This window comes from Leiobunum rupestre, chromosome 7, assembly GCF_980474605.1.
Source record: "Leiobunum rupestre chromosome 7, qqLeiRupe1.1.hap1, whole genome shotgun sequence".
NCBI classification, from domain to species: Eukaryota; Metazoa; Arthropoda; class Arachnida; order Opiliones; family Sclerosomatidae; genus Leiobunum; species Leiobunum rupestre.
Genome location: NC_143390.1, coordinates 26,553,983 through 26,567,545, shown reverse-complemented (window position 1 = coordinate 26,567,545; position 13,563 = coordinate 26,553,983). Strand labels below are relative to the sequence as shown.

General features: G+C 38.1%; 3 protein-coding genes across 10 annotated transcripts in view; 1 reads left to right on the top strand and 2 right to left on the bottom strand.

Moving 5' to 3' along the window:
* The window catches only part of Edem2 (ER degradation enhancer, mannosidase alpha-like 2), a 70,031-nt gene extending 61,640 nt beyond the window's left edge, over positions 1–8,391 (bottom strand). For all 3 annotated transcript variants that reach the window (XM_090154095.1, XM_090154097.1, XM_090154096.1), the window contains exons 1-2: positions 8,173–8,391; positions 629–674 (exon numbers count right to left, since the gene is read on the bottom strand). In XM_090154095.1, coding sequence (XP_090010221.1) covers positions 629–674; positions 8,173–8,276 — 150 coding nt within the window. In that variant the 5' untranslated portion in view covers positions 8,277–8,391. The remainder of the gene's footprint in view (positions 1–628; positions 675–8,172) is intronic.
* Positions 8,392–8,630: 239 nt separating this feature from the next.
* Positions 8,631–10,493, top strand: LOC149935445 (uncharacterized). The gene is made up of 6 exons (XM_090154903.1): positions 8,631–9,068; positions 9,128–9,421; positions 9,485–9,573; positions 9,633–9,851; positions 9,910–9,979; positions 10,044–10,493. Exons 1-6 carry the CDS (start codon positions 8,763–8,765, stop codon positions 10,182–10,184), a joined length of 1,119 nt encoding a protein of 372 aa, XP_090011029.1. The 5' UTR covers positions 8,631–8,762; the 3' UTR covers positions 10,185–10,493.
* Positions 10,327–13,563, bottom strand: part of sgl (UDP-glucose 6-dehydrogenase sgl) — a 93,608-nt gene continuing 90,371 nt past the window's right edge. For 2 of the 6 annotated variants that reach the window (XM_090154899.1, XM_090154898.1), the window contains exons 2-10: positions 12,915–13,075; positions 12,713–12,850; positions 12,477–12,641; positions 12,066–12,411; positions 11,902–11,996; positions 11,701–11,831; positions 11,516–11,634; positions 10,761–10,852; positions 10,327–10,701 (exon numbers count right to left, since the gene is read on the bottom strand). In XM_090154899.1, the coding sequence (XP_090011025.1) occupies positions 10,534–10,701; positions 10,761–10,852; positions 11,516–11,634; positions 11,701–11,831; positions 11,902–11,996; positions 12,066–12,411; positions 12,477–12,641; positions 12,713–12,850; positions 12,915–13,073 (1,413 nt within the window). In that variant the 5' untranslated portion in view covers positions 13,074–13,075 and the 3' untranslated portion in view covers positions 10,327–10,533. The other 4 variants (XM_090154897.1, XM_090154900.1, XM_090154901.1 and 1 more) reach the window with 4 other exon arrangements.

The following is a 13,563-nucleotide window of genomic DNA, read 5'->3' as shown; positions in this document are numbered from 1 at the left end:
GTTATAAAAAAAAGAGAGAGTAGGGGGGGGAAATCTCAAGCAAAAGCTAGAACTTCTTCACACCCTTTACCGGGGAGGGTAAAACAAATGAAATTGGGCAGTTGGGGTAATAAAAGGACCGCGGTTCGACTTCCATTACTGGACTCTCCAATCTAAGGTACTCGCGGTGGAAGCCTACGCTTTCATAAACACTTCGCCACCAAAAAAACCCCCGTCCGCCCAAACTTTCGTGGGAAAAAAAATAAAGAAATAAAGATTGCGTAGGGTGGTAGGGGCGGTCGAAGCCGCAAAAATCCACGATGCCTTTCGGAAGAGACCACGTACATAGCGTAATAATCAGGAAGGTGGCGAAGCTTAGGGTAGACTGAATAAAATCTATATTATAGTAGGGAAGGTGTATTTTCAGAAAGCCGCCTATTTTCAACACCGTCAACCGTCTCGGAAGACTCCGCTCTTGACAATTTAATCGAGGGAAGGGCCGGGGGTAAAGTTTGCGGGCTTCGATCGTCGATTCCGTCCAATATCGCGCGAGGGTGGTAAACTCCGATGGTAGAACGGGGCGAAGCAACGACGCTGACACTAGGGTCAGCCTTTGAATAATTGAGTAGCGAATGCGAAGAGCACTTACCATGTAGGCATTGTAGGCGTGGTAGAACATTTCCTTGGCTTCTTCCCTGTTGGGAAAAAGAGAAAAACGTATAAAAAACCCTAGAACTGGGTATAAAAAAGCCCGAAAAAATATATAAGAGTCGCGGAAAGAGGGAGATAAAATGCGTTGAGACTTCATCAATTATGTAGAAATTTCCTACCCTTTCAGTTTAAGTAAGCCTCCGCCGCTATTTTATTTTTATTTCGCCGCATCTAGGAAATATCGCTTTTAAACACTTCTTCATTTTTTTTATCGCCCCCTCCTGGGTTGACCAAAAAGAACCCCCTAAGCCAATTTATAAAAGTTCGAAGGTTGCCGCTGATGCGAGAGCCAATGGATAAGCTTATTAAAAAACTTCGGCTTAAAAGGACCTTAAAAGCAAAGATGAAAAAATTGTTTTAATAAAAGCGCGTTGCTTTCTAAGGCGCCGACACGGAGGGGGGGGGGGGGAGATTCCCTAATTTGATTAAATTACAATAATGTTATAATCCATTACACCCTTTCTTTTGAAGGCTAGTCGGGGGGGAGTGGAAAAAGGTCTTGTCATAATAAGCGATGGGAACTAATTTTCGTCAGCTAGGTTACATACTCTTTAGAATATCTTTTCTTACCAAAGGTTATTAAGCGAAGAAAAAAAATTAATACTAGGATAGGGATGTACAGGATAGTATAGGTGACAACGATACAAGCACTTAATTCCAACAAAGGCTTAACCGATAGTCGATTCGAAGGTAGTATACGGTCGCAGACTTTACCGACTTCCTCGGCTTTTTGTAAGGTATCATTAAACAAGCGCGGTTGGCTGCTAGTCAAACGTATAGGAGTGGGCGCTAACGCTAATCAATCTATACCTTGTTTGAACAAGCGGAGGCTAGCCCCTCGAGTTTGGCCCCTGGCAGGCAACCGCCCCGCCAGAGTGAAACAAGAACCCCCGCTAGCCTTATCTAGCACGTTTAGCTACTCGAAGAAAACAAAAGCTTTCAGCCTCCGCAACCCGCCTCGTCTTGGCGTACGTACTATCGCAGCGCCCTCTTTGAGATGATTCGGTAAACTGCGGACAATTACCCGGCGATTTTAATTCGAAAGAGCGAGCCACCATTGTTTCCCCAACTGAAAAGAGACATCCTAGAGAGGGGGGAATAAACAGGACAAAAAGTAGACCAAAACTGATGTCAGGGTTCATACAATTATTGGAAAATCGATTTCCCAGATATTTCCCGGTTTTTCCACTAATATTTCCAGGTTTTTCCGTTGATATTTAATTGATATTTCCAGGTTTCCCCCGCTGATAATTAATTGATATTTCCAGGTTTCCCCCGCTAATAATTAATTGATATTTCCAGTTTTTCCCCGCTTATATTTCCAGGTTTTTCCCGCTGATAATTAATTGATATTTCAAGTTTTTCCCCGCTGATATTTTATTAATATTTCCAGGTTTCTCCGCTGATATTAAATTGATATTTCCCAGTTTTTCCCTTGATATATAACGGTTTCTACGCTGATATTAAATTGATATTTCCCAGTTTTTCCCTTGATATATAACGGTTTCTCCCTTGATATTTCCCGGTTTCATCGCTGATAATTAATTGATATTTCCAGGTTTTCCCCACTGGTATTTCCAGGTTTTCCACACTGATATTTCCAGGTTTTCCCCGCTATTATTTCCAGGTTTTCCCCGCTATTATTTCCAGGTTTTCCCCGCTATTATTTCCAGGTTTTCCCCGCTATTATTTCCAGGTTTTCCCCACTGATAATTAATTGATATTTCCAGTTTTTCTAAGCTGATCCAGTTTTTCCCCGCCGATATTTCCAGGTTTTCCCCACCGATATTTCCAGGTTTTCCCCACCGATATTTCCAGGTGTTCCTCACCGATATTTCCAGGTTCAAGAACACCCGATGTTTTAAGAATACCTCAAAAAAAAACTAAGGTTTTATCTTATTATGTCGCAAACACTTAAATAGTGTAACTATCCGTGTCATTGGTGACTAACGACAATCTTTTCACGAAAAAGCATAAGGTTACTCATGTCACAATTGACATTTAAACTAAATTGATTCCACATTACTATATATAAGAGAAGTAATAAAAATAAATACTTAATAAGAACACTTATGTAAATTTTTAGTATTTAGTGCAAACTATCTAAACCCTCATATATTTGAAATTTCCCTGATGTTTACCAAACAAAAATGCCATTTCCCTGATATTTACTAAAAAATTAATTTCCCTTACTCCCCTGATTATTACAAAAATACAATGTCCCTTATTCCCCAGATTGTTACCAAAAATGCAATATCCCTTATTCCCCTGATTGTTACCAAAAAATGCAATGTCCCTTATTCCCCTGATTGTTACCAAAAAATGCAATGTCCCTTATTTCCTTGATTATTACAAAAAATGCAATGTCCCTTATTTCCCTGATTTTTACTTAAAAATTACAATTTCCCTGATTTTTACAAAAACAATTGTAATTTCCATGATTTCCCTGATTGTTACAACAAAATTGCAATTTCCCTGATTGTTACAACAAAATTGCAGTTTCCCTGATTCCCCTATTGTTACTAAAAAATAGCAATTACTTTGATTCCATTATTGTTACTAAAAATAGCAATTACTTTAATTCCCCTATTGTTACTAAAAAATAGCAATTACTTTGATTCCCCTATTGTTACTAAAAATAGCAATTACTTTGATTCCCCTATTGTTACTAAAAATAGCAATTACTTTGATTCCCCTATTGTTACTAAAAATAGCAATTACTTTGATTCCCCTATTGTTACTAAAAAATAGCAATTACTTTGATTCCCCTATTGTTACTAAAAAATAGCAATTACTTTGATTCCCCTATTGTTACTAAAAATAGAAATTACTTTGATTCCCCTATTGTTACTAAAAATAGCAATTACTTTAATTCCCCTATTGTTACTAAAAAATAGCAATTACTTTGATTCCCCTATTTTTTATCGATTATCAAATAACCTGATATAACTAGGTCTGTAGGAAACCTGTGATGTAGAAGAGTTTGTTGCACTAACGTAAGGATCGAACGCGATACGGGTTTTACCCGCCATTGCCTATAAACGTTTGAATTTACAGCGAATGGCAGAGCGAAAGTGGGAAGATACGATGAATTTGAATCATACAGAACCGGAGAAAGTAGATCGTCTGATCTTTCAGATTCTCGGGAATAAATTTTCCCCGAGTGCAAATTTATTTAATAAAACATTTTTCGTTCTAATTAAAATTTCAAGACGGCGGGTAATCTTTAACATCATTAATTATTAATTGCGCGGCCAGTATCTAATATTTAAGCTACTCTGTTTACGTAATTTTAAATTTTACATAATTTACGGAATACATTTGCGAAAATTATTCAACATTTTATTTTACTTTATAATTCCAAACTAAATAAAAATCCTTTCAATTTTAAACTCTAGGAAATATTATTCGAAATACTTTTGGAGCTTCGCTTTAAACCGAAATGTTTGAACGTAATTTTAATTTTCCGTTTACTTGTAAGGTATCAAAATGACGTTACTATCGTATCAGAAATCCATAAAAGCGGCGAGAACAAATAGAATTTTTGCCGACCAATTCGTTACAATTAAGGCTTATCGGATCCCGATTCTACATGATTTTCCCAACTTATAGCTCTGGTTATAATATACAGGATGTTTCAAAAGGTTTTAAGGAGTTGTAGGGGGTGAGTTGAAAAGTATACCTGTTTTTCCCTATAATGAGTTAAAAGAGCGCCAGAGAGCTTCAAAGTGTGGCCTACTACAACTCCTTAACATTTTTGTATAACCTTTTGAAACACCCTGTATATCGGATAACGAAGAGAAATAATTTGTCCGTCGGCGATTGCTAAAAGAGAAACATTTTTTCGAGTGCCCTCTCCGAGAAATTGATCCGAGTTCGGATATTATTCAACAATGGCGGGCCCCCGTATTGCGCTACGTTAAGGGAATCGGGCCTGAGAAACGGGCCAATCGCTCTTTCCTTTTTGGAGGAGGAGGCCCGGCTACTTGACAGCAAATCAATTAACAAAACGAAACTGGTAGCGCCCCGCTTAAAGGGCACAGGGACGACTGCGGGAGGGTCGGCAACTTCCATTTTTTACACCCCCCTTTTGTCTCGATTGCTTTAGCCTTCTCATCCCTCTTCAAAAAGGCCTTCGCAGCGCGCCAGGCCCGGGTAGCCTTCGTTAGGTTGGCGAGGTCTTCTGGAACCTCTCGATCAATGCATTTTTAATTAACAAGGCTTCAGTGGCAAACGAGTCCGCAGACTTTCCAGGCCACGGATAAAACTCTATCTTTTTAAAAGGCTAGATTATTGGCACCCCTCTTTCTAGCACCGCCAAAAGGTGCTAGCCCGGACTGCCAACTAGAAATTGTAGGCCTAATAACGCGCTTCTTTTTAATATATTAAAGAGCCGGCGAGAAAAGAATTCCCTTTTTCCCTTTTATATTTCACCCGAAATAGGGAAGGGGTACAAACCTACATAACGGGGAACAATTTTCCAGCGTACCTAATTAAGGGTAGATTCTGGATATAGCTCTCCGGTACAGTTAAGGGAAGGAACACTCGGCGAGGGTGAAAATCCACGGTAATTTGATTTTCTCGCGGCAAAACTGCTTACGTTTATTATGTCGGAGATAGAGACCGGGCCCTTCAAATTACAAAGGGGGTTCTAAGTAAAAGCCCAAAACTCAACGCCACGTTAGCTAAAATATTAAAAGACGGCTGTCGGGTCCGCGGAGGCAATTTGGGAGGCCCGGCCGCGATCGCTTTTCCGAAAATAGGCCAAAAAATAGGTCAAACGCCTGTAGAAGCGTTCCAACAGTCGCGCGCCGCGGTAATGCCCGTCGAGCCCGACTCGCGGGGGCCGGAAAGAGAAACCACGGCTTCGTAGTTGATCCCCGTCGTCGCTTATAAAGTTAGCGGGAAGTTTAATCTAAAGAGGGTGAGGCGACGCTTCGCTTTCCGAGGCGCTATCAGATGACCTTCGACTGACGGGTATCGTTCATCAACGGCACATTCGCGCCAAGTTCGGTCACTCTTTAAAATCAGTATAAAAGAGGGAGCGACGACGGTTTAACGCGAGCGCGATCTGAGTTCCAGATATAATAAGTTCAGTTCACAAAGACTACCGTTATATTAGTACACGAATACGCTATAGAGGAAGAATGTAAAGGCGGGAACTATTAAAACGCTCGCGCGAGCGCATTGTGTTCTAAAGGCTTCGTCCTATTACTGGATTAACGCTAACTTCGCGTGCGCTGTCTGGGGGGGATTTTATGGGCCGTTAAGAGGACCCCCCCCCCTCCTATTATCTTTCCCAAAGACTATTGAATAGGGTTACTACTATTCAAATTAGGTTTAGTGGAACCTTTCTTTATGGAAACAAAAAGCTTACCCTCCTAGTTACCATTTCGTATCAGTATTGGACTATCGTAAATTTCAAATCCTAAGTAATTGCAATTTCCTCCGAAAGCTTTTAAACTCCCCTCCTAGCGGCGGCGCCGGGAACCAACTCGATAAGTCGGAATGGATTGAGAAAGAGGGTAACAAACGCGCGACCGCTCTCGGATTAGCGAATAAAAAAAAATACGGAAAACAATAAAATAGTAAAAGTGGGAGGGGGGGGGGACAACGTAGGAACTAAAAACAATTATTCATTTCTTTGCCAGAGGGGGGGGGGACTATTATTTCGATTAAGGGGTGCCTTAGCTGTCCGTAATAAGCCGATTCGCTTCTTTCCTATCATTTGTAAAAGCGCCCAATGGGCGTCCGGGGGAAACGTCAAAAATATCACTCAGTCAATCACGATTAGCGCCCCGAAAGACGCCCTTAGCGGGCACTGGGACGAAAGGTAAAGTCGGACGCTATCTCGCCAGCCTAGCCAACTATCAGATAGCGCGACGGGCCGCCGATAGAACTTAGCCAAGAAAACGCGCTCTCTCTCTCTGACTCCCCCCAAAAAATGTTATTCCCAACTCAGGAGTCCCAAAGCTCGTTGGAGACATAAAATAAAAGGAAGGCTAACTTCGTCTTCGGGTGGCCCGGTTGGTGTGGGTGGCTTGGTCGCTCGGAGAAGAACGGGAGGAGAGCGGAGGACAAGGGGCATAAAAACGCAATATCGCGATCAGGGTATTGGAGTCTTTGAGCCACTTGCAATGACTGATGCGACCACCAACGCGCCACATGCAACCATAATCAATATTCCTTCGGATATGCCCCCCCCCCCCCTCCCTTCTCAGCCGCGTATTATATAAGACCAAAGACCACGTACAGCGAGTCTTAGCACCTTCCCTACCGATAGTTTTCAACCTTCTATTATACGCTTTATAAAATAGTCCCCCTGGTAGGACGGCGTTTTATCGGGGATTTTTTACTCATTCCGATTATAAGAGATCTCGAAAAGATATTGAATCCCGAACGCTCGATCTCGAATCAATTAAAATACCAATCCGTGCCTTGACGGCGTTTTGGGGCAAAATAAATAGCTTGGCTGAGAGAGTTCGTTATTGGCAAAGCATTAAGAGAGAAAGGCGATTTATTATACCTTATAAAACTGTCCACTTTCGCCGAGAAAGGGACCCCGAAATACTTTCTTCCACGCTACTAAAGGGACTAGGATATAAAGTGATACCAGAAGTATACGTTGAACCATATCTACTAGTCATAATATCGTAGCTATACGTTGAACCACGTCTACTAGTCATAATATCGTAGCTAATACGGGAGTAGCGGAGAATAGTTCCCTAAAATTTAATAGCGGGAATCCGTGATACGGTATCATCATCGCTCGGAGAATGCTTCACTAATCTAAATTCCAAGGTACATTGAATAATCTGGACTAGAATTATTACGAAGACACCCCTCTCCCCCTCATTGCTATTGTGTGGTGTATCAGGCTGGGATAGTTAGTAAGCCTATTACTAAAAGCTTGTTATTGTCCTGGCCTTTAATACTGTTTGGCTTTGCGTAAAATTTAATGGCCACATATCGAAAGGCGTAGAATATTTGACTATGATAGTGTGAGATAGCCAGAATAGAGTTTAACAAATTACCTTAAACGCGCATTTTACCTTGAAATTCCCAATTTACACTTTACGTTTAATGTTCTAATCCTAGATTATTTTATTTTCGGAAATAGCTATTTTATATATCTTTCGTTTTTAATTTGAAAGTTTTTATTTAAAGTGTAAATAGAAGCAGGCCGATGTTTTATTTACAAATATGAAAATATATGTAAATGGTAACGAGAATACATCGCCTACCTAAGCCTAAAGTATAACGTGAAAAGCCGTGAATACTCGGAAGTAGTGATAACAAAAGAACAGCATGCAACGTAATCCCTATGACAAACCAATAAAATTGCTATTTAATTTTCGAAATCTGGCAAAAAATTACATCTTAATTGTACTATATCCACAGATTCAGTTAACTTTCTATTAACCATTTAAACTAAACCTACGTAATCACAAAGCCCAGCAAAATTAACAATAATTAGCCTACTTTAGACGTATCCTTTCTTCTGGTGTGATTCCAAAAACTACATCACCGACAAACAGAGAAAGGCAAGTTACAGCGATCAACATGGAAACGTTAAATCGACACATTTTAAAAGCTTAATTTTGTACACGAAACGCGATAATTTCGTCTAAATATAATTAAATTGAAATAAATAAACGCGAAGGTAACGCAGGACATGATGTCTGCTCCATCTCCTACAGACAACAGGAAGTACTAAAGCTGGCTGCTGCCTTCCGAGTTCAATGACGTTTTTATTTTTCCTGACTACATATTGCCATCTGCTGAAGACCTCGGGAACTAGATTTTTTTTCAAACCGCGGCCCCGCCTTGCGGAATTATCATTGGACACGGCCAACTATGATTTCATGGTTTTCTAAGCCAATTCCATGATTGTACTTGGCCAAAATCCGCTCTAGCAGAAGCGAAATAATACGACGCTTTTCGTTAAATCGTGAAACGCTCGCCGCAAGCAGTACCGATAGTTTTGGTTTTAGAAGGGTAAAATTCTTGTTACTAGTGGAATATTTTAAGTGTTAAATGAAATTTGTAATTTGAATAAAATTAGATATAGTATGGCTTGCTATATTAAAGTTAAACTAACTCCGCTTGGGTTATTTAGCAAGAAAATTCTGAAAACCACGTTTTCTTCGCGACCCTCCACATGCTTGTCTGCACTTAAGGCACAAGAACAATGCGATGTTCTCCATCAATACGACGAGGATATAAATACAAATATCGCTAATTTTGACCTCACCAACAGAAATGTTACTTCAAATTGGCTTCAAGTGCATTTTCAATTGCATAAAACCTCAGAATTCATTAATACCAGAGATATTAAGGAAAATTTAGTAACGCTTGACTCTGGCAAAGATATTAAAGTATGACTGTTTTTAAAAAAATTAGTGTAAAACCTGATAATGAAAATTTCCTTTCATAGGAAACGGATAAGCTGGAAATTCTAAATTATCTCCAAACATATTCCCAAATCGGAAACTTTGAAAACTACCAAAGTTCTAAAAACCTAAGAACCAAATTAGAAAACACAATCTCGTATACCTTGCACGAATCATTACCTTTACGTATTTATTCTTTTGAATTAAACCCAAAACTGTTTCAAACTGAAGTATTGCATTATTCTTCTGGTCAGTCCACTCAAGCAGAGGCCAAAGCTTTTCCAGGAAAACCAACTAATGAACAACTAACTAAAATCTATAATGGGCTCTCTGAATCAGTAAGAAATTCCCCTTCAGGAGAAGGATAATTATCAATAATTATAAATATTACACTTTTGCAGATACCAAAATTTTTCACAACGTCGCATAATTTTCATCTATATAACCAAAATGTAGTATTCAAGAATGGTATCCGTGGAGTAACTACCAGGTAACTTCCACTCATAAAATTTTTACTATTGTGGAGTAATTGAATGTTTTATCACCTAGGGGACTACTTGCATATATAAAGCACCTAGGTTTGGTAAAAATTCTTTGTCATTTTCGATACGCTCATGTCAAAATGGAAGTTTTAAAAATCACCAAACACGAAGAGGATGGAACAATCCGGGTGCGATGGAGGATTAATGGAGTACCAGGAATACGTGCATTTTTGTTCTGGAATTTTAAAGTGTGGCAAATGAGAAAAAATATATCCGCTGACTCAGAGTTAGTTAACTCAAGTAGATTTAAATTGCAATGGAAATATAATACAAACTTTTTTTAGTTGGATAGATGGTTTTTCAATTTTTCACGTGGGTTCCGATGGTTTGATATACGAGCATGTTTGTGATAAAGTATGATAAAATTATAGACTTTCAGTGTTAAGGGGCGACGTTATAAATTCATTTGATATTTTAGATGATGCCTGATGAAAACAGAGATCCCGCACCACCTGGAAATGTTGGCTTAAAATTGGCCATGATGTTTGGTATAACTCCAGCTGGGAACATTTTAGGAGATTTTTCAATGTTTTCTTCACAAAATACAAAAATGGCTTAAAATTAACCCCATTACGAATGGGTTTCGGTAGTAACCAAATTTTTGGTTGAGATTGTACATAAGTGTATGTAGTATACGGCTGATATTGTAGTTACTGTTAATTAAAATTTGCTTAATTTAAATTAATGCACATGCCTTATATTTAAATAGTATTTATTCATAAAAAACGTATAATGTTTTGTATAGTAGAACCAATAAAAAATGTAGAAAATGCCCGAAGTAAACACAACCTCCAATTCTGTCATCTTAAGGAACATTTTGGTTTAACCAAAATTAGCATAATAAAATACAATAACCTTTCCATAAATATCTAATATGTTTTTTTTTCACGATTCCAATCTTGGGAGTGTTACTTGATTCCATTCGCGAAACGCATTGTGGGAGCGTTCGATTTCATTCCTATAGTTTCTACATGGAAGCCTATTGCCTCTAATTTCTCAACATTCACCATCTTTCTTCCGTCAAAGAAAAACGCTGGCTTTAGCATAAGGTCATGCATGGTTTTGTAATCCAAATCCTAGTAAAAGAAAAAAAAATTCGTTACTATCAGATTTATCAGTAAACATTGTCTTGTACCAGAAATTCCTCCCATTCGGTGCATATAACAAGAGCATGAGTTCCTTCAGCGGCGGAATATGGATTGGTATGAATGCTTATTCTCGATTTACCTTCATAAAAATAAAATGAATATTGAAAGTATTTAAATTCTAAAATAGAATAGCTGCTAGCTTTGGTTCCGTCTGAGTTTCCCTTATGGTGTTTTGCCACATAACTCTAATCAGGTAGGATTGGTTATTTATAAATCTGAGATACACCAACTTAACTGTTTGTATTCTATAACTTTGCAAAAATCCCATTTACATGTGGCAATAACCACAAGAAAGTGTTCCACTTAATATTTAATTCAATAACTAAAGAAAAGCTTTACTGTGGCATTCAACTTAAATTTCCAATTAATTTAAATTATTTATATGGAATTCAGTATAAAATGGACTACTTTCTAATATTTTTATTAATTTTGTTTATGCTGGTATTGGCTATTTTACATTTGGCCTTCGTACAACACTGAAATTATAAGAGGTAAGACCTTTAGAAGGAGATCAGCATTTCAATTGCAAAATTTGGTTTGGTAGATTTAGAGTTACATGCATGAACAAAATGGTGGCCATTTTCTGAGATGGCGGACAACCCTACCTGATTTGGGATATGTGACCCTAAAGCCTTTTTAACATCCGAAAGGATAAACTAAAGTCCTGGGACATAGCAGTACAGACAGAAAAATAGCCAGCAATTAGATTAACAGACAGGGTTACTGAAACTATTAAACTCACAATTTTCATCATCTATCAAATCCCGGTATATCTGTTCTTTTGGCACTTTGGGGTCGTAGATTTGTAGACAAGCACCTTCGTCTAAGAGATGTTTGCATACGTAAATGGCTGGTGATTCTCTGTTAACATGTTATTACTTATCATAGCCCAATATTTTGACTTATTTTGTTAGTTTATAAGAATACCTTGTATCCCCAGTATTTTTCTTAAAGGCAAAACCCAGAATACAAAGTCGTTTGTCAGCAAGCGTGTTAAAGAGGCAGTTAATTATCCTTCGAGCAAACCTTGTTTTTTGATAATCATTCATTTCAACAACCTTACAAAAAAATAAAACATTCAGTTTCATCAATGTCACTTGTCAAAATGTATTTAAACAAAATACGCACTTGGTACCAATAAGTTGCCACTTCCGGCAGATTTAAACACTCAGATAAATAGACTAAGTTTAGAAGGTCTTTTTGGAAGCAACTACCTCCAAATCCTAAATATTAAAATTTTTCATGGGTCACTAATTTGAAATAAAGCTGGAAGAAAATTTGAAAAAACTCACCAACACTAGCTTGTAAAAATTTAGGGCCCATCCTAGAGTCAGTTCCAACCGCGTGAGCCACTTCAGATATATCAGCACCAGTGGCTTCGCATACTGCAGAAATGGCATTAATACTAGATATACGTTGGGCAAGGAAGGCATTTGCGGCTAGCTTAGAGAGCTCAGAAGACCAGGTATTCATAGTTATAATTTTATCAGGTGTTATCCAGTGTTCATAAACCGAGCATAGTTTCTTTATTGCCGCCTGCCCCTCGGGAGTTTTATCACCTCCAATTAAAATTCGGTCCGGATTAAGTAGGTCTTGAACCGCAGAGCCTTCGGCCAAAAATTCAGGGTTAGATAATATCTAAAATGCCATAAACAATTTTTTTCAAAAGAAATCTTTAATTTTTGTCTGTGTTCTATATTTACTTGAAAATTAATTCCCTGTTTAGTATTAGCCTTTAGTATACGGCAAATACTTTCTGCAGCTTTAACTGGAACTGTGCTTTTTTCCACCACTATCTTACTGCTCTCAGAAACATCAGCTATCATTCGGGAACAGGATTCAATGTATCTTAAATCAGCCGCGCGACCCTATACATTTAATTGTAACTTTAGTTACGTACTTTATTTTATAAAATTAAAAGCAAAATATAAAAGCATACTTTTCCAAAACCATAAGTTTTGGTAGGCGTATTAACAGATATAAATATTAAATCAGCTTCTTTGATTGCAGCATTAACATCTTCAGAGAAAAACAAGTTTCTACCTCTGCATTCAGTGACTATCTCATGGAGACCAGGCTATAAATTTTAAATACTCAGGTCATAAATTTGCATAAAAAGCTGTTGGAATCACGATTTTTACCTCATATATTGGAAGATTATCGGAATTCCATTGCTTAATTCTGTCAGTATTTCTGTCAACCACAATGACTTTAATATCTGGGCATTTATAAGCTATAATGCTGCAAGTTGGTCCACCAACATAACCAGCCCCAATACAGCAAATTGTCTTGACTGCCATTTCTGGAAAGCCACAAATTTATGTGTTCAAGTTAAATAAATTTTCAACTAAAATATGACTTTTTGGGGTTGGGTTATGATACACCTATATTGAAACCACAATGGAAATATGTTATAATGATATACAATAGAACTATCCCACCTAAAATGACAGGCAGCAGTTTACAAATATGTCAATGACAAAATATGTTTTGAAGTTAGGTAATAATTACCACGAAGACCTAGTACTTTCAGGGTTGAGTAAGTACAAACACTTATATTATTACCAAGGATAAAATGATGTTTCAAGTGCAATGGGAGATTAATTAACAGATTGACTCCAGCATGGCAGCCAAGGCTTAGCGGTTGTCAAAATTTTGTAAAATTTACTGCATTTTGAGACACCATCATTAACGAAACGACGCGTGTTAAAATTAAGAGATGGGACGGACGGACCGGATACTGGCGGCACACGCCACCTATGATACAATACAAGTACAACTATTCCACCT

Coding starts and splice junctions, on each gene's coding strand:
- LOC149935445 (XM_090154903.1), top strand. CDS start 8,763: ATGGCTTGCTATATTAAAGTTAAACTAACTCCGCTTGGGTTATTTAGC. Junction 9,069..9,127: donor ACTCTGGCAAAGATATTAAA/GTATGACTGTTT, acceptor TTCCTTTCATAG/GAAACGGATAAGCTGGAAAT. Junction 9,980..10,043: donor ACGAGCATGTTTGTGATAAA/GTATGATAAAAT, acceptor TTGATATTTTAG/ATGATGCCTGATGAAAACAG.